This window comes from Chelonia mydas, chromosome 6, assembly GCF_015237465.2.
Source record: "Chelonia mydas isolate rCheMyd1 chromosome 6, rCheMyd1.pri.v2, whole genome shotgun sequence".
NCBI classification, from domain to species: Eukaryota; Metazoa; Chordata; order Testudines; family Cheloniidae; genus Chelonia; species Chelonia mydas.
Window position 1 is genome coordinate 54228033 of NC_051246.2, and position 25984 is coordinate 54254016.

At 42.9% G+C, this 25984-nt stretch overlaps 2 protein-coding genes across 15 annotated transcripts in view; one reads left to right on the top strand and one right to left on the bottom strand.

The window, feature by feature from the left end:
* Positions 1-5305: 5305 nt before the first annotated feature.
* On the bottom strand, positions 5306-14930 carry RAG2 (recombination activating 2). 2 transcript variants are annotated; one of them, XM_043548437.1, is made up of 3 exons: positions 14744-14906; positions 7892-7947; positions 5306-7817 (listed from the first exon to the last, which is right to left on the bottom strand). In XM_043548437.1, the coding sequence occupies exon 3, from the start codon at positions 7801-7803 to the stop codon at positions 6202-6204; it is 1602 nt and encodes a 533-aa protein (XP_043404372.1). In that variant the 5' UTR covers positions 7804-7817; positions 7892-7947; positions 14744-14906; the 3' UTR covers positions 5306-6201. The 2 variants fall into 2 exon arrangements, with proteins under 2 accessions (XP_043404372.1, XP_007055297.3); XM_007055235.4 differs by lacking the exon at positions 7892-7947 and having other exon boundaries at positions 14744-14930.
* The window catches only part of IFTAP (intraflagellar transport associated protein), a 68550-nt gene continuing 51710 nt past the window's right edge, over positions 9145-25984 (top strand). The window contains exons 1-4 of one of the 13 annotated variants that reach the window (XM_043548440.1): positions 9245-9297; positions 14485-14874; positions 18629-18767; positions 25507-25660. In XM_043548440.1, the coding sequence (XP_043404375.1) occupies positions 25555-25660 (106 nt within the window). In that variant the 5' untranslated portion in view covers positions 9245-9297; positions 14485-14874; positions 18629-18767; positions 25507-25554. Of the gene's footprint in view, positions 9362-10589; positions 14875-18569; positions 18768-21604; positions 25661-25984 lie in introns of those variants that run through there. The other 12 variants (XM_043548439.1, XM_037900065.2, XM_043548444.1 and 9 more) reach the window with 12 other exon arrangements.

The following is a 25984-nucleotide window of genomic DNA, read 5'->3' on the forward strand; positions in this document are numbered from 1 at the left end:
ATAGACTGGGACTTAGGAGTGCAATGGAATTTAAACATATTCTTTTGTGAAATAACCATGTGGAACAAGTTACACTATTAAGCCAGCAAGACGTATTACAAATACTAGCAACTATGTACAGTTTGGCTGGCATTCATCAGAAAGGCAATTGTTATTTTTATTTTTTTTAACGAACTTGAATTTAGTTTCATCTCTTTTTTCCGTTGTTGTCATGTTATTTAAATCAAGAGACTTTCTGCTTGAGAGTGTTGAACTCATTAAACCAAACAATTCAAATGCTAAACACCTGCTGCAAGTGAAGCTTTTGTACACAGAGACTAGAAAAACAATACTACAGACACACAGGCGTGCATGTGAATGCAAGTGATTCTTGATTGCTAAAAGGTGCACTGTGTTTTCTCTCCATATTTGAGAAATGACCTATCATGAAGCTGTTTGATTTTGAAGTGGCTTTAAACAAGTGGAGACACTTGTATTCATTTTATGCTTTCAAAAATCACATTTTTTTCTACTCTAATAATTAGTGTAAACACCTCAAATGATTACTTTGTGGGCAATGGTTTTCTTGTTCTGAAAACTGTATTGAACTCGTGCTGTTTTTTATACAAATCAAATTCTATATCTTCCTTTGTTTAAAGTTTCTTAAGGATTTATTAAAGGCATATTCAGTTGTTGTGCTGTGAAATGTTGTATCTACGGTCCTGATTCTGGTCTCAGACCATTTTTCCCCCCATAGGATAATCGCCATTGACTTTAATGGAATCAGTCCTGATTTATGCTGGAGTAAAGGACTTCAGAATCAGACCCTAGATATTTGCAACACCATAATTTCTGATTTGAATAAGATGTTTTCAGTGCATTGTAACACAGCATTTGTCTACGGTTTTTATTGTTACTTCTTGTATCCCAGTTTCTTTATTTTTAAAATTGGTTTTAAATAAAGTTCTTAGAAATAGACTTTGGATTTGTATGTCTCAGACAGTTTTTTAGCTGTGCAAACAATTTAATGACAATCACCTTACATTTTTTCAGTTCCTTTCATTCAAATCATGAGTATTTGTCAACATTTACATTATAGTAAAGCAAAAAGCCCCAGGCAGGATCAGGGCACTGCTGTGGTAGTCCTTATACAAACACATATGAAGATTCTCCCTGAAGCCCAAAAGCCCACTCCAGCCCCTCACTCCATACGGCATTGCAGGCACTATAGCACAGCTAAAAACTCTTTTACTTTTCTTGGAATCTCCTACTGCTTCATTTAGAAATGACATCTGATCTCTGTTTAAATTCATCCACCTTGCTCTGACCATGTTCAGCCCTTCTTCAAGTCTCTCCACTGGCTTCCTCACATCCTCTGCTTCAAATTCTAGCTCCCCATCCTTGACTTCAAAGTCAACTGCAAAAATTAACTCTCACCAACCTCTTAGTTCTTGTCTCTTTTCACTGCCTTCATTAACATTTGACACAAAATGGTGGGTGGAAAAATTGAGGCCATGTTAAAAAACAGCCCAACAAGTCTCCTGTGATTTTGGATTAGCTTAATTCCTTGGCTGGGTTTCACTTTCCACATATACTTATAGCATCAGAATCATGGGGGAACCGGAGGATAAAGAGCGCTTGTAAGGAGGTAGAACCCCTTTCATCTCCAGGGCACTGGTTCAAATCACCAGTTGATGTTTGGTGGCCTGATTAAATTTGACCTGATTTGCAAAGGTTTTGAGCACCAGCAGCTCCCAACAACTCTGGTGCTTATTACCATTGAAATCAGGCCAAATTGTTCTTAGTACTGTCTACATCATACAAATATCAACATCTTAAAACTATACCATTCAGAAAGCAGTGATTGGCCCCTGTGGCAGTCTCAGGAGATGGACCAAGAAATGAAGATTCTTGGAGTTTGAACTACCTTCTCAACATGTGACGGTGTAACATGCTAGCTTTGTGTTTATGAGTACACCACAAAGAGACTAAGGTACCTACTACTGCTATGAGGTAAAGAAGTTTATTGGCTCATGTGGTATAGAGTCCTGTATGTCGGCCTACTGCCCCCACCCTACAGATATAGGTGAGTGTCAGAGATGGAGGTTTATAAAGTAATTGGGGCCTATATTTATCAAAAAGTGACTAGTGAGTTTGGGAGTCTCAATTTTTGAGGCCCAAACTGAGATGCCTTAATGGCAATGGGGCCTGATTTTCAGAGGGCTGGTGCTTAGCAATTTCTCAGAAGTCAGTTCCCTTTAAAAAATAATAGAATCATAGAAATGTAGGGCTGGAAGGAACTTTGAGAGGCCATCTAGTCCATCCGCCTGTGCTGAGGCTGGACCAAGTAAACCTAGGCCATCCTTGAGAGGTGTTTGTCCAACCTGTTCTTAAAAGCCTCCAATGACCGGGATTCCGCAACCTCCCTTAGAAGCCTATTCTGGAGTTTAAATATCATTATAGTTGGAAAGTTTTTCCTAATATCTAACCTGAATCTCCCTTCCTGCAGATTAAGCCCATTACTTCTTATCCTACCTTCAATAGACACAGAGAACAATCGATCATCATCTTCTTTATAACAGCCCTTAACATATTTGAAGGCAGTTATCAGGTCCCCGCTCAGTCTTCTTTTCTCAAGACTAAGCATGTCCAGTGTTTTTAATCTTTCCCCATAGATCAAGTTTTCTAACCCTTTTATCATTTTTGTTGCTCCCCTCTGGCCCCTCTCCAATTTGTCCACATCTTTCTTAAATTGTGGTGTTTAGATGTTGCTTGTAATTATTAGAATTGGGAGCACTGGCTGTTGGGAGTCTGAAAGGACAGGAAAAAGGAAGGAGCCGGGAGGAGTTGAAGAGGCTGAGGGAGAGCTACTGAGGTTGCAACAGCAACTTGGTAAAGAGGTTTCCACTTTAAAAAATAAAGTCCTGTTAAAGTTTGTTAGTACCTTGCCTGGCTACTACAACATAAATGTCTCAAGTGAGGTACCCAAAAGTGGAGATACCCATAATCACTAGTTATTTTTTTAAATTATGCCTGATTGTTTTGTCTGTCATACATGGATTCTTTACAGAAGATTTAAGGCACCTTGGCAGAAAGATGTGCCTTGGAAGCCTGCACTACCACTATTTGTGCTGTACCTGTTCTATAGATAGAGGACATGTCAGACTCCAGGTCCCTTTCATAAGCACTAAAATCCATGAATGAGTCTTTTGAGAGCCAATAGCAAAATCATGTCTCAAAATGATATTGCCCATACTTGTTACAAAACACAGAGGTCAGATAGATGCAGATGTGAAAGAGGTTTACTCACCTATACATTAATATCTGCTGTATTTTATCTTCTTAACCAACCCTATATGAAGAAGGAATATTTTCTATTGATTATCCATCTTTTGGAATGAATCAGTACTTTTTCACAGCACACATCTGCTTTCCAGTGGCATTGGAGACACCACAAAATCAATTATGTTCTCTAATCTTGAATGCTACGTTAAGCATCTTCACAAATATGACTAATGACCACTGATCTCTTATTTCAGTCCATCTGGGATATTATATTTTATACTGCTTATGACTTCCTTTTCCTGTAGTATTTGTATTTTCTGATTTGTGATTTGATACCTGTGAAGCTGCCTCTCACATCAAAGCTGGACTCATGGTTTCACTTACCAATTTTCTTCTCTATTTGAAATAAATGCATATTTTAAAAAGGCACCACACAAATATACAATTTATTAGTACAATGGACTGCGTCACTGGCTGAACAAGTGACAAGGCCAGCTTCTGTGCTATTTTTTTCAGAATGCATATCCCGGGAGTGGAGGGGCAAAGGGCGGTGAGTAGACAAAAAGTGGCTGTAAGCCATTTTTTGTGCCTGGCAGATTCTAGTCTTCCATATTATACAGTGCTCTGGAAACTGATGTAGACTCCAGTGTAAATTTCAGCAACCCTAGGGGCTATTTTAAGATATTGCAGCCTCTTCATGTCTGTCAGTGGGCTGCTATGTAGTTCAGAATAGCCTGAGCACAGAGAACTTTGGCCATGACCCCTCCTACCATTAATCATTCCTCTGATGTGATCTCATGCTGCAGGATGTGGTGGTGGCAGTGTGGCAAAAGTCATCTATGCCACCACGGTGTGGGAGTTATTTCCTGGAGATTGTTTCTGGCCTTTTATGTCTCCAGAACAGTGAGGCCTTAGCAGAGTAGAGTCTAACCTACAGAATATGGATGTTGGCAGCCAAATTTCTACAATTTTAAGGGATATTTTTCATGTTCTTTGGAATAACATATTGAGCTTAATTCTGCTCTCATTTATGCTGGCATGAAAAAGGAGTAATATCATTGAAGCCAATGGAGTTACACTAGTATAAAATTAGTATGAGAGGAGAATCGGGTTGACTCACTTCTGAGTTATGACCCTTTCTGCACTGCAGCCCCTAACGCACTTAGAAGCTGGAAACTGACATTTGTTTATTGTAGATCTTTGTTTTCCTCTATTGCTTATGTGCATACTGAATGTTATTGTTGGTTGGACATGAGTGTCCCTGGTGACTATAGGGTTGCTCAGGAATGTTTGACTACATATACTGGTTTGTAAGGGTTGAACGTGGCCAGAGCTGCACAGGTTGCTCAAGAGTGCTGGTCTGCTCATGTTGTTTTTCCTTTTTATCCCAGGGCCAGACATGTGAATTGGACTATGAACACACAGCTCTAGTATTGTAGGCTCACAAGTGTTGATCTGATGATACTGATATTTTTTTAAAGTGAACTGGAACAGTAACAAAAATAAAATAAAATAAATTTAAGACTTATAGGGACTTTACAAACAGGTAATACAAGACACCACAAAAAGTTAATAAAATATTGGGCCAGTCAACCTTGACAGTGACTTTTGCAATCTGAATTCAATCTGCCCATTCTGCTTTGAGCACACAACGGTATTAGTTTCCACCCCTCACAATGGCCTATTGGCAAAATGAACTGCTAAGAACTACAGTCTATATTTCAATACTTTCACACACTGCAGAGCCATCCTGGGGGTGGGGCGGGGGGTTGGGGGCAGGGTAAAGAAATAGCAGGGTAGTAGTGGACCCAAAGGAAATCATAAAAGTCCTGTTCAATGTGAGGAACTTCTTTTGAAATCAATGGGAATTCTGGGCATGGAGCAGCTGCAGAATCAGGCTCTTTATCAGACTTCAGATAGGCATCTCAGACATATATACTATAGCAATTATAGTCATTGTTTGCAAATGAAGACAGAGCTATTTCCAACCTGAGAGTCACAGTACTTAGCTAGCCACATAATAGACGGAAACAAACGTAAAGGCCATTTTTATTATAAACTTTATTAGTTCATTATACATTTTAAAATACAAACACAAATGGCAGGCTGAACAAATTGATCTTTTTTAAATGGGGAGGGCTTGTCCATGAGCCCCACCTTGAAAAATGGAAACAAAACAAATATTTAGGCACCTAAATAAGTGGTCTGATTTTCTGGTGAGCTGAGCTTCCACAATTCCAGCTGGTGCTCATCTGTGGCTGCCCAGCACCTTTCAAAATCAAAATTAGGTCCAAAATTAGGTGCCCCAAAACAGAGGCTTCCCAAATTAGAGATCCCTTTTGAAAACTGGCTCTTGATGCCTTCATATTTTTGATACAATGGGCCTGAACTAACACTGCATTACTCCAATTTAATGAATTAAAATCAGACGACTTAAACTGATGTTAGATTAGTGTAAAACTGGAGCAATGCAGTCATGAATTAGACCTTATATTTCTAGTTCTACTGATTGAATAGATTGATTTGCAAAAGCAAAATTGGTAACGCTGGCTTCCCTTTGGACCAGAGTCTAGATCATTTTTCACACAGGGTAGTGCCTTACTCTTCAAATGTTTTCTTTAAAGTCAATGGGGATATTTATGAAGTAATGTACCATTCTATTTGAGGAAGGCTATCTGAATATGATCCTATGTGTTTGTATAGTGCCCAGCACAATGGGGCACTAATCATGATTAGGACCACTGGATGCTACCACAATACACATAATAAACATCGATTTGTGAGCTACAGTAAACTGAAATAATCTAATAATTAAAATTAATAAAATAAAACACCATTAGGAGTTCTAATATTACATTCTGTTGCAACCATCATTAACTATCTTTGGTTTGTGATTTCTTCATTTAATCCTAGCTGAACCTTAATATTAGCTCAAATCTATTCAAATAACCTCCGAAGAAAAGATTTTTTCACTGGAGTTGCTATCTTCATGGATGTTTTTCTGCGCAATGGTTTCAGAGGTTGTTTTTTCACAGGCAGAACCTTCTTTGGGGTTTGCAGCCCTCTAGCAAGATCAACATGCTCATTGCAGAAGTACTTGATATTTGCCTCTGAAAGACGTATGAGCATGCCCTCAGATAGGTCCATACACTGAGCATGGACCCAATGGCCATCTCCATTGGAACAGTAGATCATAGCTGGCTTGTTGAGTTCAGTCGAATAGAAAGGGACCCAAGTGTTGATGTCAATGTCACAGTTGGCAGAGCAGGTGATCCAGTAGCCTGTTTCTGATTCATCTTCTTCATCATCTTCATTATAGGTGTCAATATCATCATCGTCAAAACTATTGGCTTCGGCACTAAAACAGAACTCCTCTGAATCTTCAAATGGAGTGGAGTCCCCTGGGTCTTCTGTAGATGTCTGACTGCAAGTTTGTGCAGCCTCCTCCTCCTCATCTCTTGCTCCTCCACATCTCAAAATGTAAAAGTAGTTTGCATCTGAAATTAGCTGCCTATTGTCCCCCGGTATACCAAGCAATATGGCCCCATTACCCATATCACTACCAAACCATATCTTGCAGTGTTTAATATCTGGTGTCCAATCTGGGGTCTCCCTTTCCACAATCTCTATGTTGTTATCTTCTAAAGTGATTGTATTACAAAACATCCTCTTCTGGTTGTCACACTGGTAGCCCCCAACCATGACAAACTCTTTATCGCCAGTCTGAGTCACAAGAGCACTGGAGACAGAGATCCCCCCAGGCAAGATGGTGCAGCTCACAGCTGGGCTGCCTAGTGGCAGGTCAATTTTTAGTCTGTATAAGTTGGGGGGTCTGATGTTATTTTCAAGAGAATGACCCCCTAGGATGTAGATGGTATCATTTCTGGCAATGGAGACATGGAAAGAAAGTCCATCCTGAAGCTCTGGAAGGATGTATGAGGTACAGCATCCAAACTCAAAATCAACCAAAAACACATGGGGCATACAGTCTACTACACTATTCCATTTTTCTGTGGTTCTTTGTCCAAGAGGGATATATGACCTTCCCCCAAATATAACACTCATACTTTTACCTCGGCTATGAACCGTGTTAATGGTATGACCATATCTGGCTTCAGGAACATCCCCAACTAACTCTTTCTCAGTGCATTTAAAGGTGATTTTCTTGCTAGGCTTGCATACTATACCCATAACATAAATCTTATCAGATAGTTCATTGTTTGGCGTTTTCCCACCATGGATGACATACTGGCATTTCTCAGACTCTGTTCTGCCCCTGACAGCGCAGACAGCAGGGTAACGGAGAGGGGGAAGATAGCAGGAATCCTTAGAGAAAAATGCAGGCTTCAATTTGAGCTCATTTTTTTTTAAGTCAAGGAGAAAAACTCCAGTGGGGCAAGATCTCTTTGGCCAGCCTTTCTGTCCAAAAAAGAAAACTTGCCCATCAAAATTCAGCAGAGAAAAGCCTGGCTGAATCAAGGATGAATTATTAATGGCTGATATCATCTGCAGGGACATTATGTCTGGTGATTGCGTCATGGTACCGTCAGTATCTGAAAAAAAAAAAAAGATATAGAAAACCACATCAGGCACACTTTAAACAATGTCAAGGTGATCAGCTCGGTACCTGACTGACTGTGATCTTGGACAACCCATGTCAATTCTGTACCTCAGTTTCCCCACCTATAAAATGGAGTAATGATATTTACTCAGCTTTGTAAAATGCTTTGAGATCTACAAATGAAAAGCGCAATATAAGAGCTATTAAAATCTAAATAAGGAATTATGCCAGAACTGGGTGAATATTGTAAAAAATTAACCCCTCTGAATATTTGACTGCATTTGTGACCTTTTCTGTGAACTTACTAGGTAACAAGTATAACAGAGGGAATGGGGAGAGAATGTTCACTGAAAGGGTGAATATTGCAGAATGTTCGTGAAAGGCAAATTCTGAATTAGTAATCATGACTATCTGAACCAGAAACAGTTCTCAGAGTCATGCCCAGTCGGAGAACAGAAACATACCATGTGACCTATGTGTTCAATTAAAAGTTTGCATTTTGAATATCAACACTACTTATAGGTGAGCTATAGACCAAGAATTAGTCACAGAAATTATTTGGCGCAATATTTTGAAAAACAAATTAAGCTGAGTAAATCACAATCTACAGAAATCTCCCCTCTCCACCTGAATCACCTGCAAAATCAATTTGTTATGAATTTATTTGCTAGACTCTAACTAGGGTTGCCACCTGTCCAGATTTTCCCAGGATCATCCTTTTTTCAACATAGCAGCCCTTGGAAATCTGAAAGGGTGCTCAGTACATACTCCCAACTGTCCAGTTTTGTGGGCTCAGGATCATCCCAGGTGTCCTGTTTTTTTTGTACCTAGTGCTAACTATCACATCATGGTTCACTACATCAGCTTCTCCAGGATGTAGTTTCAAATTGTTCTATAATTGAACAAGACTGAGCATAAACAAAATATTTCCTTAAAATGTATTCACAGGTTGAATTTGGTGCTTGGATAATAACTCTGGATTGGACTCTATAACTTTTGCATATGTTAAGTAACATTTACTCCATAAATTGGCACTACTCACTTGAGCAAATACTTGTGTGGGTAAAGGTGGGAGAACCAGGCCCGCCCTGGGCTGTTAGTTTGATCTTTAAATGGACACCATCTCTACTAAGTAACTAATCTCAGCCTGTTGCTTGGTTGGTTGCTGAGGTCAGGTTTTGTTGTATTTAATTACTGCTGATACTTCAAATGTTAATAAAGAATATTTCCCCTACTTGTTCACATTCCCAACCCCAGTAGACCTATAGCAGAACCATTCTGTACCTACGCTGCCTGCCAGCCGGGATTGCTTTTAAAGAGACACTTGGAGTCACAGCCCTTCTGGGAACTGTAGTTCTTTCTCCCTCGTTAGCTTCAATCTCCCAATAGGAACCTGCCCGGCGGAGAGAACTACATTTCCCAGCAGCTGCCTGAGCCGGAGGACGCTGCCGCTTTGCCGTGGCCTCCGCAGAGTGGGTTTCGGGTAGGGGGGCTGTCAGAGCCGGGGTGTGAAGGGTTAAGCTGCAGGCTCGGGAGGTGAGAGCAGAGGTCTGGTGAAAGCCGTGAGATGGGAGAGGAGGGAGGCTGCAGACCGATCTGGGCTCGGGAGACGCGCTAGGGCATGGGGGGTGGGTAAACGGGGCGGGGGGGGGGAGTCCCTCCCGGTGTTTGTCAACATCATGTCAGGGGCAGGGGCGGCTGCTCGACCGCCTCCCAGCTTCAGATCGCAGCGTGCATTGTCCCGGAGGCAGGGCAGTCCTGTCTGTTTTGGGCTCTGCTTCTGGCTCGGATGCTGACCTGGGACTGGGGGCAAGTCGCTGGGCTGCCTTTGTGCCTTAGTTTCCCCAGGGTAGTGTACGTGAAGATATCACACTGCAGGCTGCACCCCTGGCCAGGCGGAGGGGGTATCTCCTCTCCATTTCTCTCCCTGAAGCTCCTAGTACACTCTGGGTGCCACAGAGACTAGTTTATTTTCCTTGCCCTATTTTGCACAGTGCACGTGCTGCGAGCAGGGAAGGGGGCAGAGCACAAAGACCCTCCATGTAGTTTGGGTCAGCAGTTCTCAACCAGTGTCCCGGGCCCCCTGGGGGGCCACGAGCAGGTTGAGGGGGTCTGCCAGCCAGGGCTGGTGTGAGACTCACCGGGGCCCAGGGCAGAAAGCCAAAGTCCTGCCATGCAGGGCTGAAGCCCTTACCCTCAGTCCTGCCACCTGCGGCTTAAGCCAAAGCCTGAGCAGCTTAGCTTCGCGGGGCCCCGGGCAACTGCCCTGCTTGCTACCCCCCTAACGCTGACGCTGGTTTTTATATGCAGAAAAATAGTTGTTGTAGCTGAGGAGTTTTTATAGCATGTTGGGCGAGGGGGGGCGGGGGGGGGGGCTCAGAAAGAAAAAGGTTGGGAAGCCCTGGTCTGGGTTACGAAAACTTAAACACCAGTATGCTGATGGGAAAATCCAGTTTTGTAGGTTTTTCCTTTTCCCCCCTAGTCATATTGTTTAGAACAGGGATCAGCAACCTTTGGCATGCTGTGTGTCAGGGAAATCCGCTGGCGGGCTGGGATGGTTTGTCTACCTGCAGCATCCACAGGTTTGGCCGATCGCAGCTCCAGGCCAATGGGGGCCGCAGGAAGCGGCACGGGTCCAGGGATGTGCTGGCCACCGCTTCCCGCAGCCCCCATTGGTCTGGAACAGCAAACCGCGGCTAGTGGGAGCTGCGATTGGCCGAACCTGCGGATGCTGCAGGTAAACAAACTGTCCCGGCTCGCCAGCGGATTTCCCTGACGGGCCGCTTGCCAAAGGTTGCCGATTTATTGTGAATTCTCAAATTTCTCAATGTTCAAATGGATTTTCACTGAAAAATATTACAGTACATCAGGTCTTTTGTGTGTATGGAGAACAGTCATTTTTGGACTGCCTGGACTTAAATGTTTCCTCACTCGCAGACTCCAGATTATTTAATAGGGGGCTGTGAATTGTAATCCGCAAGCAGGCATTTTATTTACTCTGCCACAAGTATCTTTCTGATGCCTGGATGGGCCAATATCATGTTTACGCCAGACTCAGTCCATATTCTAAACCAGGGATCGGCAGCTTCAGGCCAATGGGGGCCGCAGGAAGCGGCTCTGGTCAAGGGATTGCTGGCCGCTGCTTCCCGCAGCCCCCATTGGTCTGGAACAGCGAACCGCTGCCAGTGGGAGCTGCGATTGGCCGAACCTGTGGATGCTGCAGGTAAAACTGTCCTGGCCCACCAGCAGATTTCCCTGACGGGTCGCTTGCCAAAGGTTGCCGATCCCTGGTTTAGAATATGGACTGAGCTTGGCGTAAACATAATAGTGGCTCATCTAGGCATCAGAAAGATACTTGTTGCAGAGTAAATAAAATGCTTGCTTGTGGATTACAATTCACAACCCCCTATTAAATAATCTGGAGTCTGCGAGTGAGGAAACATTTAAGTCCAGGCAGTCCAAAAATGACTCTATTCTCCATACACACAAAAGACCTGATGTACTGTAATATTTTTCAGTGAAAATCCATTTGAACATTGAGAAATTTGAGAAATCATAATAAAAATACGGTAAAATTTATTTAAATGTGTGGGCCAAATTCACGTTAGGCTTAATGTCACCATGTGGGTGTTATGAAGGTCCTAGAGGAGGAGGTCATAGTAGTTCAGGGAGGAATTTGACCCACAGTATCAAACTGCCTGTGTTCAGTAGCTAATCACCTTCTGTTTGGTTTGAAAATCCCAAGTTGTTTTTTGTTTGTTTTCATATTGTGCTCAATTTCTTTGTTGTTTGTATTTGTTATTTGCCTTTGTCATTCGCTACCTGCTTCTTTGAGACAGGTTCTAATGGAATGTTTTGCATTTGCTTTCTTTATTCTAAATCCTCACTTTAAAATAATGTATAAATTTACAAAACATGTTGGAAAATAACACTGAAGGGTCCATTCTTCCATTCACCTCTGGGGATCAGAGAAATTAGAGATGGAAAAGACTGACCAATTTATTTGCAGCATCCTTTTGTCATAACAGGATTGTGCCATTCAATCATCGAATCATACAAATGTAGGGCCAAAAGGGACCTCGAGAAATCATCAAGGCCTGACCCCTGAGCTGAAGCAGGATTAAGTATATGTAGACCATCCCTGACAGGTGTTTATGTAACCTGTTCATAAAAACTGCCAGTGATGGGAATTCCACCAACTCCCTTGGAAGACGATTCCAGAGCTTAGCTACCCTTGTAGATAGAAAGTTTTTCTTAATATCTAACCTAAATCTCCCTTGCTGCAGATTAAGCCCATTACTTTTTATCCTACCTTCAGTGGACATGGAGAACACAGATAGATTGATTGAGGTGATGGCAGGCACAAACCTTGATAGAAACAGCTTGTTGGTTACAAGTTTTTTTGTTAAATAAACCCACTTAATTTTCCTTTCCCCTTGTCATCTCCCAACAGCAATTACTAGCTTAAATTCCAGAGATCTCACACCCCTCATGTCCAACATTAGACACCTGCATTCTGCATAAGTGAGCGGTTCAATGAGTAAAGGAGAGAAAGGTTTCGTGTAAGAAGAGAGGGTGGTGGTGCAGGAGTGTTCCACGGGTAGGGGGCAAGATCGAAGATGATTGTGGGGGGAAATGGACAAATGAGCATTTGTCCTGGCACCACTGGTGGAGCAGAAGATGGGGTGGGAAGGACACCATAAGTAAAGCTACGATTTTTTCATGGAGGTCGCAGAAGTCATGGAATCCGTTACTTCCAGCGACCTCCGTGAATTCAGCCTTGTCAGCCAGAAGCTGCAGAGTCCCCATGCCGCTCCCTATGGCCGCGGGTGCCGGGGCCCCACGGAGTTCCCAGCTGCTACGGGCAGCAGGGTCACAGCTCCTGGCTGCAGCGGGCAGTGGGGAGACCCTGCAGCTCCATGTGGCCATGGGTACTGAGGGTCCCGCAGAGTTCCCAGCTGCCATGGGCAGCAGGGCCGCAGCCCCTAGCTGCCGTGGGTGCGGGGCCACAGCTCCTGGACTCTGCTTGCAGCGAGGGACCCCGGAGCTCCCAGCCAACACAGGCAGTGGGCCACAGCTCCTAGCCGCAGTGGGGCCGCCGCAGCTTCCGGCCGCCGCAGGGTGTGGGGGTTCCCGAGCTCTGAGCTGCCATGGTGCTGGGGGTCCTTCAGAGCTCCCAGCCTCCACAGGTGGCGGGGGTACCCTGGAGCTCCGAGGTGGGAAACTCTGGAGCTCTGAGCCTCCATAGGCGGTATGGGCACCCAGAGCTTGGAGCAGCCCCCACAGCTGCCCAACCCCTGCAGGTGGTGTGGGACCCCACAGCTGGGCTCCCCATTTTGTCAGGGTTATTTTTAGTAAAAGTGAGGGACAAGTCATGAGCTTCTGTGAATTTTTCTTTATTGCCCGTGACCTGTCTGTGACTTTTACTAAAAATATCCGTGACAAAATCTTAGCCTTAACTATAAGAGACAAGGGCAGATAAGTGGGGTGGGGGCAGAGTTATGTAGGCAGTGTTGCCAAATCTTGTGATTTTACTGTGATTGTTATGCTATCTAGTATTTTTATTAAACCTCAGCTTCAGGTCACGTGGTTTGATGAGAATCTCAGTTTTCATTTTAAAAGAAAAAGTAAGTTTGTAGCCCTCATAGTCGCAAGAAAATCGTGAGGGCGTGATCTGTGTGCATGCTAAAGGCTCAAAAGCCAGAAGAGAAATAAAAAGAACCTTGAATATATTACTTTTTAAAATCTTATGATTTTTTGGGGCTTGAGTCATGATTTTGGAATGCTTGGGACTGGCAATACTGTGTAAGGTATAGAAAGTGGTAATAAGAAGCTTGAATTTGATGTGGTTGAGAAGGGAGAATAAGTGGAGGGATTCAAACAGGAGTCTGTCTACATGAGGATAAAGAATAAAGGTGCTTTTTAAAACTGAGTTGGCTGAAATGATTTGAAAAATCCTGTCGTGCCTACTGGATACAGATCTGCATCTTTAAAATCATGTTGTGGGGGTTGTATTAGAACCTAGGGGGGAGCCTGTGTTACCAACATGTCCAGCAAAAATGTCTTTGTTTTTTCAGAAATATCCACTGAAAAGCTTGGGATGTATAGTTTTCAGATAACTGGTTTTTTTCCTTAACTGTGTCCTCTTTGATTATAAATGCTGTTTGATTGGTCACCTAAGTCACATGATAATGTTTCTGCTCTCCAATTGGATGACTGAAGCAATTTAAACAGGAGAATAATGAATAACAAGCATTGCTATTTAGTATAAATTTTCAAATATATAATTATTTGGGCTAAAATTCAAAAAAAGTTTAGTACTCACAGCTGTTTTCACAAATACCTGGTAGCTGTCTGGATACTAAGTTGCAAATAATGAATGATATGACCCCATGAATCTAGTGAACCAACTCAGCTTCTGGTCACAAACAGATTTGCAAAGCACTTTATATGCTGTTTGAACAGCTTTGATTGTCATGTTAGACTGCTGACTCTCTAGAGTCTTAATTGGTAAATGCTCCCTCTGCTGTTTTCTCGAATTCTCCCCTCAGTCTGCAATCACTGGCATCTTGGCAGGAACACAGGTGCTTAGTGCAGGGATTAAAAACTACTTTGCAAGATTACATCTGTTTTCCTCTCTGATGGTTTTGCCATTGCAGCATTTTGTTCAAAAAGATGAACCCAGGGCCTTCTGAAGGACCTCGGTCTAACACCCCACACCACACACCCAAGACTTGTACGCTGAGAAGCAAATGTAACTCCTCAGTTCTTTAGGATCAGATTCCCATCTGGACCCCCCAGACAGCTCTAGTCTAAACCAACCAACTACTGAGGCATGTAGATAACATTTCTCAAAGCTTTCTCTAACTTTGGCACCCAGAGTTTGTTTGGGTAAAACAATAAACGTATTAGACCTACCTGGCTGATGGAGGGTTTTTGCTTCCTCCTGAAACCTTTTGTTTGTAACGGGGATTCGAAAGCTCAGCACTTGTGGAATCTTCTGTGACTGCACAAAGGGGCTGTGGCATGGACAAGCAGGCAGGCAGAAGGTATGTATGCTTAGCTTGCAGATGTGCTCCTTAGTACTCCTCTAATGTGGCTAACTGTCTGTGACCGTTTTTTTTTTCTTCAGATGGTGCAAAAAGAAATCCATCTTGCACCTTTAGAAGTTTAACCTGTTCATGCCTAGCCAGCTCAGAGTGACAGTAGACGTCTGTTATTTAGATTGTAAATTCATTGGGGGAAAATGCTGTTTTTTATTTGATATTTGTACAGTGACCAATCCAGCGGGGTCTGATTTTTGTTGCGGCTTTTGGATACTACTGTGTTATAAAGTCACTGCTAAATTCAAAGACAGCGTTTGGAATTCTAATATCTACAAACTTAAACAATCCTCAACACTTTGATTGGAATATTTTTTTTCCCCTTGGAATTCTCAGGCTATAAATAGATTATGACATTGAAACTGAGTAAAAGAAGTAGTAAGTGCGCGCAACCCAGTAAGTGAAGGCTTAGACTCTGTTTCAAAGCCCACTGAAGTCAATAGAAACTTTTCCATTGACTTCAAAGGACTCTGGATCAGGCTCTAAAAGAATATTAGTACTCTGCACACTTCTGTGGCACTTTTAATCAGAGTTCCTCAGAATCCTTTTCACACAAACCGTAATTAAGCCTCCTAACTCCCCTGAGAATAGATCCCTTTTACAGATGGAGCAACTGGGGCTCTGAGAGGGTAAGTGGCTTGCCTATATGATCACTCAGCAACTCAGTGTTCGCAGGAACAGAGTTCACAGCTGCCTCACCAGCTCCCTTCTGTGGTTGGCAAGGGATCATTTCAGCTACCACTGAAATACAGCAGCCTCTGAAGATGGGACACGGCAGCTGTTTTACATCACAGAGCAACTCCGCACAACAGTTAAGAACAATCTGGTGTCCAATTAGGGTGACCAGATGTCCTGATTTTATAGAGACAGTCCCGATATTCAGGGCTTTGTCTTATATAGGTGCCTATTACTCCCCTCCCACTGTCCCGATTTTTCACACTTGCTGTCTGGTCACCCTATGTCCAATTGAAAGTGCAGTGGGAATTTAAATGGAAAGAGCCTGAATTGGAATTTGGCCAGGACATCAGGGTGAATACACTCTTGTAAAAAGTGCCAGGAGACCTTTAATGACTATAATGCAGACATAAGGGTGGCTTTATGTCTCACCTGAAATATGGCACCTCCAGCAGCACAGTGTCCTCTAACACTCATGTTGATACATTGCTTCAGTGCTGACACTCGGAGGTCATCACATTAGTAAAGATGGACTTGAACCACAATGTTGAGATCCAGAATTGAACTTCCCCAAAATTCTGGGATGTTCAGATCAGGTTCATTTCTATTCCAGTAGCGCCTAGATGAGATTTGTTAGTTTTCCATCCAAGTATTGACCTAGCCTGACCCTCTTCAGTTTGTCTGATCAGAGGAAAAGTTGGTCTGACTGCAGAAGTGGTGCACAGATGTCAAAAGAAAATGTCAGTTTTTTTCTAGTGCCTCACCTCATATTTTAGATTCATTTTACTCTCCCTGTGTCAGTTAGTGTGTCTTGTCCTTAGAAAATGCTTGTCTTTCTGACATGATTAATTTGGCTCAGAGGAAAGGGAGGTTAAACTTTGCCTGCAACAGAATGCTAATCAGAAGTACTGCCTTACTGGATGAGAACAATGGTCTTTTTAGTCCAGTTGCCTTTCTCCACCAGTGATCAGCTCCTTCAGAGGAAGGGGGATGAAATCCTGCAATAGGTAGTTTTAGAGTCACCTGTCCACAAGGGAAATCAGAAGAATCCTGTACACAATTATGTGTGCTCAGTATACTCAGATTCCTAACATGAAAATGTTGGATTCTCCTCCTGAATTTGTTTGGCAGTTAAAGGCATAGCACCATACAAAAACTGTATCCATTTAATAGACCCATTCCTTTAAAAATAGTATTTTAATAAAATGAATTTAGATAGCAGGTCTTTACCTGGTTACTTGATATCCTGGACATATTGTTTCAATTGGTTTATTTCTTCTACGGGAATTCGTTTGAAATACGTCTCTTACATTTAATACAGGATCCTTCATTCCAAATGATTCCAAATTGCTTTACAAATTTCAAAAAACATCTGCCAATGACATGCAGTCACCTCTGAGGTGGAACTCATCAGTTGGCTAACCGTGCACTGCAGTAATATACAGCAGTTTGCTATGGAGAGTGAAGGATGTCTCTTATTCAATTGTGAGAGGGCTGAAGAGCTGACACTGGCTCTGGTGAAAAGTAACATGGTGTCCTTAATGACCTCAGAACAGTGCCCTTTAACACTATACCTTACTGGGCATCAGAGCTCTCCCCTGGGTATGGCAAATTGGGGTGACCACTCCGAGCCCCGGGCTTTGGGGGGCCCTGTGGGCCGCCGGTGGAACTGGCCGTCGCTGGGCATGGTCGGTCCTGGAAGTGACGGATTCATCACTTTTGCTCCGGGCCCTGCACCTGCCTAGGGATGGCCCTGCTGGGCATTCAGCACTGACATGGGTTATGTCTAGACTGCCTGCAGCAGCGAGTCTCAGAGACAGACTTATGCTCGTGGCTCCGGCGCTATGGCACTAAAAATAGCAGTGAAGACTTTCGGGATCAGGCTCTGAAGCCCAGGGAGGTTGGCCAAGCTCCAGGCCAAGACTCAGTGTCTGCACAGCTATTTTTAGCTCTGTAGTGGGAGCCCCATCAACTCACGTCTATTGACCCGAGCTCTGAACTCGCTTCTGTACTGTTGCTCCCTGTGTAGATGTACCCAATGTGAAAGAGTGCCCAACTGCATTCCCAACATTACCTTTTGAAGCAAATGAGGTTTCTTTGGAGGCCTCCCATACCAGAGCTGATGAAACCCACCAGTGCTTAGTCTCTGAGATCTGAAGAGGTCACACCTCATGGGACTGTGACTGCTGGTTTTAGAAAAAACACGTTTGCTGTACAAGAAATTTACCCTTGTAGCCAGCCCAATTCTTTTCTTTCCCTAAATAATCTTTTAAGTAGGCAGCACTGTCAGAGCCATTTGGAATGCACAACAACTAATTAGGCACTGAACTCAGGCAAATATTTCCACAATCAAATGAGAGCAATATGGTTGCTTGCAGTTAAAGTTCTTAGATAGCACGGCATCTGCAAAGATGAGATTTAGGGACAAGTATTATTAAAGCACAAGCAAATCCCAGTCAAGTAAATGGGTGCTGTACACATGTGCATCTAAAGACCTGCTCCTGCTCCCACTAAAGTCAGTGGGAAGCTTCCAGTGACTTCAGTGGGATCAGGCCCCTAGCTCTTGAAAACAGTTTGAACTGAAACAAGAAACATCCAAGAATCATTTGAAAGTTTTTCTCCTTCATAACTGAAACATCTATGCTTTGAGTTCGTTCATATAGTTCAGTTGATCTGCACCTGCTCATAACCAGAGGCTTGCTTAGGGTCTTCTTTAAAGTTCATTCCAGGAGCTGCTGTCTAGTTGCAGGTGGCTGGGGGTAGGGGGAGGAGGTAGGTAGGGCAGGATTGTAACACAAGGAGGGGAAGGAGTTTTTCTGTACAACTGTAGTGTTGCAATCCAACCAATATGTGAAACTGCTATAGAGGAATGTAGTTTTTAAAAAGTTGTTGCTCCTGTCTTGAGAAAGTTAGGGATCCCTAAGCATGACCCCTCTTATATCTCTTTTATTCTCCTTTCTCTTGAGGTACCATGCTGTAGTGACTATTATGATATATGGAATCAATTTAAGCTCTTCTTCAACAGGAAGAAAAAAGCTACAACTACAGACAAACAGGCTTCCATTCAGCTTGAGTTCCAGCTTTGTCTCTATTGTTTACCAGGGACCACACCCTGTTTGGAACTATACAGCACACAGGACCATCTAGTGGCTGAATGATATACTGTGAGTAAACATATTACAGGGACTGCCATTCTGGCCAAGGTGGATGAACCACAGCTTTCCGAGGAGTTTGTCACTGAGGTTCTTGAGCTGTCCAGTAGGCAGGGATAGGACTGTGAAATGCAGGGTACTTATGACCCATCTGTCAATTGCACCATGTTACGAAGCACACTTGCTTAATTTAGACTAACATTTACTTCTTCCCTACAGAGACCTGATGCTAACTCATTGTTTATTTCAATAATAATAATATTGTAGCAAATCCATAGCCACCTAAGACTTCATGGTGACCTCCATGCTGATCACCATTGTGACAGTGCGGACAGAATTCAGACACTCTTGCTTCAGAAGCATAGGCTAAATGAGAAATGTCTGTATGTGTTAACAGTATAGGGTCCATGAGACATACTTCAGCTGTCCTGATTCTATGCAACAGAGGACAGTGGTACATTATCCTCATTAAGGAGGTCATAGCAATATCTATATCCAACTATCTATCTAATAATCTATGGGATTTCTATGGTATTCATGTCAAAGGGGTAAATTGTGACATTACACTCTGCCCTGTGTAAGGGACAGCATATTGTTGCACAGCCACTAGAGGAGCCTGGGAGGGACAGTGTTACTCAGGGAGGTACGATCTCCCTTCTGGTCAGCCTTCTGCTCTGGTGAGGGAATAAACGGCATTAGGTCTATACCTGCTACAGAGTATGTTTCCCAATTTGCCAGCGTAGCTATGTAGCCAAGGCTTCATCTATTCCCCACCATGTCCCGCCCAACTGCATGAGGAATGGAGGTAACAGACTTTCCTGGCCTGATTCCCCTCCTACGCTACTGCATGCCTTGCTTTCCTTTAGCCCCTATGCTGCCACCCTAGCCAGGCCACAGTTCAGCCCAAAGGAAGTTCCTTGCATGGAAGTTTTGCTGGTGCAAGAGCAAAGTTAGTAAGTTTTACTGATGAAAGGTGCTATAGAAATGTATGTGGCTTATCACTGTCATCTAGGCTGGAAGAGAACAGATTTTGGTTTTATAATCTGGGTATCTCAAGGAGCTTTGGAAAACAATGATTGAGTCCGATACAGGTAGTGGAGTGACTGTGTAGGGGAATGGATCAGGCACTATACAGTGAAAACAGAGCATCAGACATTAAACTAATACAGTTGTGGAGCCTGAGACATTCAGATTTAGATGATAAACTCTTCAGGACAGTGACTCTGTCTTCCTGTATCTCGCCATGCATCTAAATAGTGTTCTATAAATAACTATACTAATGAATTACTTGTTTTGATTGAGAATGATTGTTGATAGATCCAAATTCCCAGCATTGGAATGTGACTTTGCCCGTTGTATGAAAATCAAAGAGACTATACCACATAATGCAGTGGTGGAATATTTATTTCTGAACAGTAGAATTATGTAGGATTTTTCTATGTGTGGTTGGGCACTGCTGCTTTTTCAGTTTACAAATTCGTAAGTTCATTTTGCTTTCACTGGTTTAAAAAATATAATGGCTTTAAAAATCATAATGAAGTGCTCAAAATGCTGTATAAAACAAGAAATCCATGTTTCATAGCTACTACATTTTTCATTGTTTAATGGAATTAATAACTGTGTAATTGAAATCATGCTAATACTCAGCCAACTTGCTTCTGGGATTCACTGCAGACATTTCTGGTCTGGTTTAAACAGCTGAGAGGAAGGCTACATTTTGGGAAATGAAATTGATTCTGCACAATCTGCTGATGATCAGCAAGACTTAATGAATGATAGCCTGAAGTGACCTCATTACTGTAACTTGGATGGATGAGCAGGAAAGGAACGCAAATTTTTCTAAAAGAAAAAAATTGGTTTCTGCTTCATCATTTTCAGAAACTCTTATTCTGTTACTATTCATAAGAATGTAAAAACAACCATACTGGGTCAGACCAATGGCCCACCTAGCCCAGTATCCTGTCTTCTGACAGTAGCCAGTGTAGATACTTCAGAGGGAATGAGCAGAACAGGGCAATTATCAAGTGACCCATCCCCTGTCATCCAGTCTCAGCTTCTGGCAGTTGGAAGTTTAGGGACACCAGAGCATGGGGTTGCATCCCTGATCACCTTGGCTAATAGCCATTGAAGGACCTATTCTCCGTGAACTTAGCTAATTATTTTTTGAACCCAGTTATACTTTCCCTACAGAGCTTCTAACAAGTGGAAAGGGTTCAGGAGTCGTTGACATCTGCTTCCCCCAAGGAGCAACTTCATAACTCCTTTGATGTATTGGAGGGACCGCCTCTGGGAAGAAAAAGGATGATATCAGTTACCATGGTCCATTCAGGCCTTGTTCTCATTATTGAGACTGTCAGCAACAGCAACATTCCACTAGGAATTGGACTAATTCACCAACATATTTTACATAGGCAGCCAAACAGCTGTCGTGCAACAGTGCCTTTTGGCTGATACCAACCTGAGCTAGATTTGAACTGGTGACCTAGCAGTCAAAGTTCCCCCAAGCCAAGGGCTCATCAGGCTGGTGTGGTTCAGGCACATTCATGTCATAGCTAACAATACACAAGGGAGTGATGTAGCCAGCATCATGTCCAACTGCCCTAGCCCAATAGATCAGGTATCTGTTTTACAGCTGGGTGAACTGGTGGTGGCCTTTCACTGTGAGATGGAGCAAGACTCACTCATGTCTTTCAGGACTGTCATTGAGCATCTTACCACTCAGCCATCCTCCTTTGAAAGGCTCTATATGCCCTTATTCTTCCTTCAGTGTGATTCTCTCCTCTGCAACACAAAAAATTGACTTCAGTCCCTGCCAACTTTCTGATTCTGTGTTGTCTCTTTTCCTCTAGATTGGGTGGAGGTACCACAGCGTAACAAATCCTTAAAAAGTCGCATCCCGAGAAATATGGCCACATCAAATGTAGAAATCCTGAAGGATTCTCAAGCATCAGGAGATCCAGAATGTTAAGCTAAGGGAAACTCAGTTGCTTTGTTGATATGAGTTCAGCTCGGTGCCTCTTGTATATTGTGAATTGTATGAATGCACTAGCCTTTCGCTTTTGGAAAGAAGGGTTCAGATATGGGTTAGCTCAAAAATGAAAATGAGAGTTTGCTGGTCAGCCTGGTTTCCCTTGTTTGCACCACAAAACTTCTGCACAGGGCTGACACAGTCTGAAACAACTGATGGTCTTTATTTAAGAGGGACATGGGACTGGTGTAGAAGGGATGCAGCAGGAAGCCACAATGGAGTAAAAATATGCCAGTATGAGAACGTAGGTAGATAGTGTTGGGACAGTTTTCCTAACACATTTCCAGCCATGTACAATTTGTCAATTTCAAGAATGGTAATAATCCAAGTCTCAACCCTTATCATCCAGACCCATGCAACGTAGAACCCCAAACTTCTCCAGAGTGACTAGAATTAGAATGAATAGATCATTTGGGTGTAGAATCCACACGCAAAGCTATCTGCATATTTCATGATCTGGAAAACTGGAGGTTTTTTATGATTGATAGAACCTTACGCTTCTATAAAGAATCCACCTGATTCTTCCTAGTCACCAACTCCTAATGTTACTAGGCCTGCAGTAGACTCCTGGAAATTTAGGGAAAGTTTGTATCCAGATTGAAACACTACATCTTGGGCCTAATCTTTAGTTCAGGGATCAGCAACCTTTGGCCCACGGCCCACCAGGGTAACCTCCCCGGTGGGCCAGGCCAGTTTGTTTACCTGCCACATCTGCAGGTTCGGCTGATCGCAGATCCCACTGGCCGTGGTTTGCTGCTCCAGGCCAAAGGAGGCTGTGGGAAGTGGCGGCCAGCACATCCCTCAGCCCGCGCTGCTTCCCGCAGCCCCCATTGGGGATGGGGAAGTCACTGATGAACACAGCTGGTGTCTTAGTTTGGTAAAGAGTTACAGTGACTGGGCAACAAAATGGCAGATGAAATTTAATAATGATAAATGCAAAGTAATGCAAATTGGAAAGCGTAATCCCAACTATACATATAAAATGATGGGGTCTAAATTAGCTGTTACCACTCAAGAAAGAGATCTTGGAGTCATTGTGGATAGTTCTCTGAAAACATCCACTCAATGTGCAGCAGCAGTCAAAAAAGCGAACAGAATGCTGGGAATAATTAAGAAAGGGATAGCTAATAGGACAGAAAATATCATGTTGCCTCTATATAAATCCATGGTACGCCCACATCCTGAATACTGTGTGCAGATGTGGTCGCCCCATCTCAAAAAGGATATATTGGAATTGGAAAAGGTTTAGAAAAGGGCAACAAAAATGATGAGGGGTATGGAATGGCTTCAGTATGAGGAGAGATTAATAAGACTGGGACTTTTCAGCTCGGAAAGAGACGGCTATGGGGTGATATGATTGAGGTCTATAAAATCATGACTGGTGTAGATAAGGAAGTGTTGTTTACTACTTCTCATAACACAAGAACAAGCGGTCACCAAATGAAATGAATAGGCAGCAGGTTTAAAACAAATAAAAGGAAGTATTTCTTCACACAATGCACAGTAATCCTGTGGAACTCTTTGTCAGAGGATGTTGTGAAGGCCAAGACCATAACAGGGTTCAAAAAAGAACTAGATAAATTCATGGAGGATAGGTTCATCAATGGCTGTTAATCAGGATGGGCAGAAATGGTGTCCCTAGCCTCTGTTTGCCAGAAGCTGAGAATGAGCGACAGGGGATGGATCACTTGATGATTACCTGTTCTGTTCATTCCCTCTGGGGCACCGGGCACTGTCCACTGTCGGAAGACGGAATACTGACCTAGATGGACCTTTGGTCTGACCCAGTAGGGCCATTCTTATGCTCTTACCTCATGTTCAAAAGTTGGGAACCACTGGTCTAAGATACTAGCATATAATAGAGCAAAGGGTCATTAGGAGAAATTGGCTGTATTCCCAGCTTTACCACTAGCTCACTGGCAAATCACTTTAACTCTCTGTGCCTCCGTTTCACTGTTTGTAAAAGGGGGATAATATTTCTTGGCACCTACCACCCAGGAGGGTTGTGAGTTGAATTCATTCATGTTTGAAAAGCACGTAGAGATCCTTAGCTAGCAGGTGCTGCAGAAGGGCAAAGCATTGTCATTAGTATTTAGATCTTAGATTAACAAATGAGGTTCTTTCATAAGTTCTTACAAGTTTTAGCCTTTCGCACAGTGATATTTACTTAGAGTAGTGACTCTAATAACTGAAGAGTGATGAAAAAAATAAAAAAAAGCATTGCTTCCCCTTGAAAACCACTAGAATTTGCATAAACCACGTTGTCCGTCTGGTAAATGATTATCTGCTCGGTCAGTGCCTAGAGTGGTTAATATTAGCTTGTTTTTAGTGAAACTTAAAGTTCTGTGTTTTGGGCTCTATGTGTTTCGGTTTATTTTAAACTTCAGAACAATCACCTCCTGTGACAATCAACAGCACGACAGAGTTAGATTTCACGGTTATTTTGATGCTGTGGTTTGGATGTTCCGGGTTTGCTTTAACTGCAAATCCAAAATAAAGGGATAAATAAACGTAGCCCCATTGAGATGAACGGTAGTATTGCCATTGACTTCAGTGGAGCAGGTTGTCACCTCTAAAGTTATTTCTTAACGCCCCTGAAAATTAACGACCGCATTTCCAAAAGGCAAGAAGGCGTGGGCAGCGTGAAAAAAATTGTGCATAATTGCACGCTTAATATGCATACACATCTATAAAAATTGTGTATACAAACTGGGTAGTTACACATGCACAGCTAGGCTCCCACATGGCCACTTGAGTGTGGGTCTGCCATAAAATGTAGAAATTACTGTATGCATGTGTGCACACTAGCCTGGATTCCCTCCTTTAGGTAATCGGGTCCCATATGTACTGAATTTCCATAATAATAATACATAGCACTGTACAACATTAACTTCAATGTAGTTGAAATGCAACTGTCTCAGGGGCTGTCACTTTCCCTATACCTATTGAAAGAGTCAAGATTAGTTGGAATGCTGCAGCTGTCTAGCCTGAGTGTTAAATTCCTGGAGACAGGCAGAGCATTGTCCGTGGAGGTTCCTTGGCATTTGTTCTTTGCCTTCCACAATGTGTCCCTTGTGCTGATTTGGGCCTTTGTGTTCTACCTTGATACAGATAAATAATAATGTAATATCACATTCTTCCAAAGCTTGGTTTAGTGGCTTTGAGAATATAGTACAAGATGCACCTATGAAATGAGCTGGTGGATTCAGTCCAAGTTCCCTGTGTACATGTGTCCCTATCATAAAATCCAGCACCACAACTAGTGCTAAGTGGCAGCCTCTCAGCAAAGAAAGTAAGGATTGGACAGGCAGTGTGACTGATCTACTTAGACATAGTCCCTCCTGAACAGGACGGAAGCACTTTGGTAGGACATTCTGGGAGATACAAGCACTGTTGCGCTTCCCATGTAGTACCTGTTCTATGGATAGACACTTTCTTTCTCCCAGGATTCAGATAGGCCACTACTTGTCATCTAAATGTGCCTGAAATAACTACGGCTCTAATCCTACAAAAGCCTTTCCCTGTGCCTCCCAGGAACCCCAGTGAAGGAATCACGGCCTACAGAAGGAGAGAAATAGCTGATTCTCTGAATTCCAGTGCTTACCTGCTCTATGCTAACTAGAGAAACTCCCTCCGAAGTTAAAAGACCCTCTGATTTGTTTTCTGCCTGCGGAATAAAAAAGGCTTTGTTATTATATATAGTTCTCCCTTTTTTCATTGCAGAAGAATCCGCTTAGAACAGGTATGCCTGTTTGACTGTCATGGTCATGGATGATGGAAAAGCAACCGTCAAACAACAGTATCCTCCATCAGTTTATTAATAGCCAGGAGCAGACATATGAAGAATTTCTCAGCATGTTCACTTATCTTTGGAAAGGTATGTCAGCTTCTAGAGTTTCCCATAACAAATTATATTGAGAAAGGAAGAGAGAGTGTAAGCATAAAGAGAAGCAGTGTTATCTAGTGGATAGGGTGCTCTACTGGGTTCTTTCCTGGGTTCTGCCACTGGTTCTGCCACTGACCTACGGTGTGACCTTGGGCAAGTCACTTCAACTCTCTGTGCCTTAGTTTTGTTAGTGCCACCTTTTGTTTGCCATATCTATTTAGATTATAACCTCCTGGGGGCAGGGACTCTCTCTCTCTCTCTTTCTCTCTCTGTATGTACAGTGCCTAGCACGATGAGGTCTCGGTCTTGGGGTCT

What these genes read in the sequence shown, in the direction of transcription:
- RAG2 (XM_007055235.4), bottom strand. Translation starts at nt 7,803, where the DNA reads ATGACGCAATCACCAGACATAATGTCCCTGCAGATGATATCAGCCATT.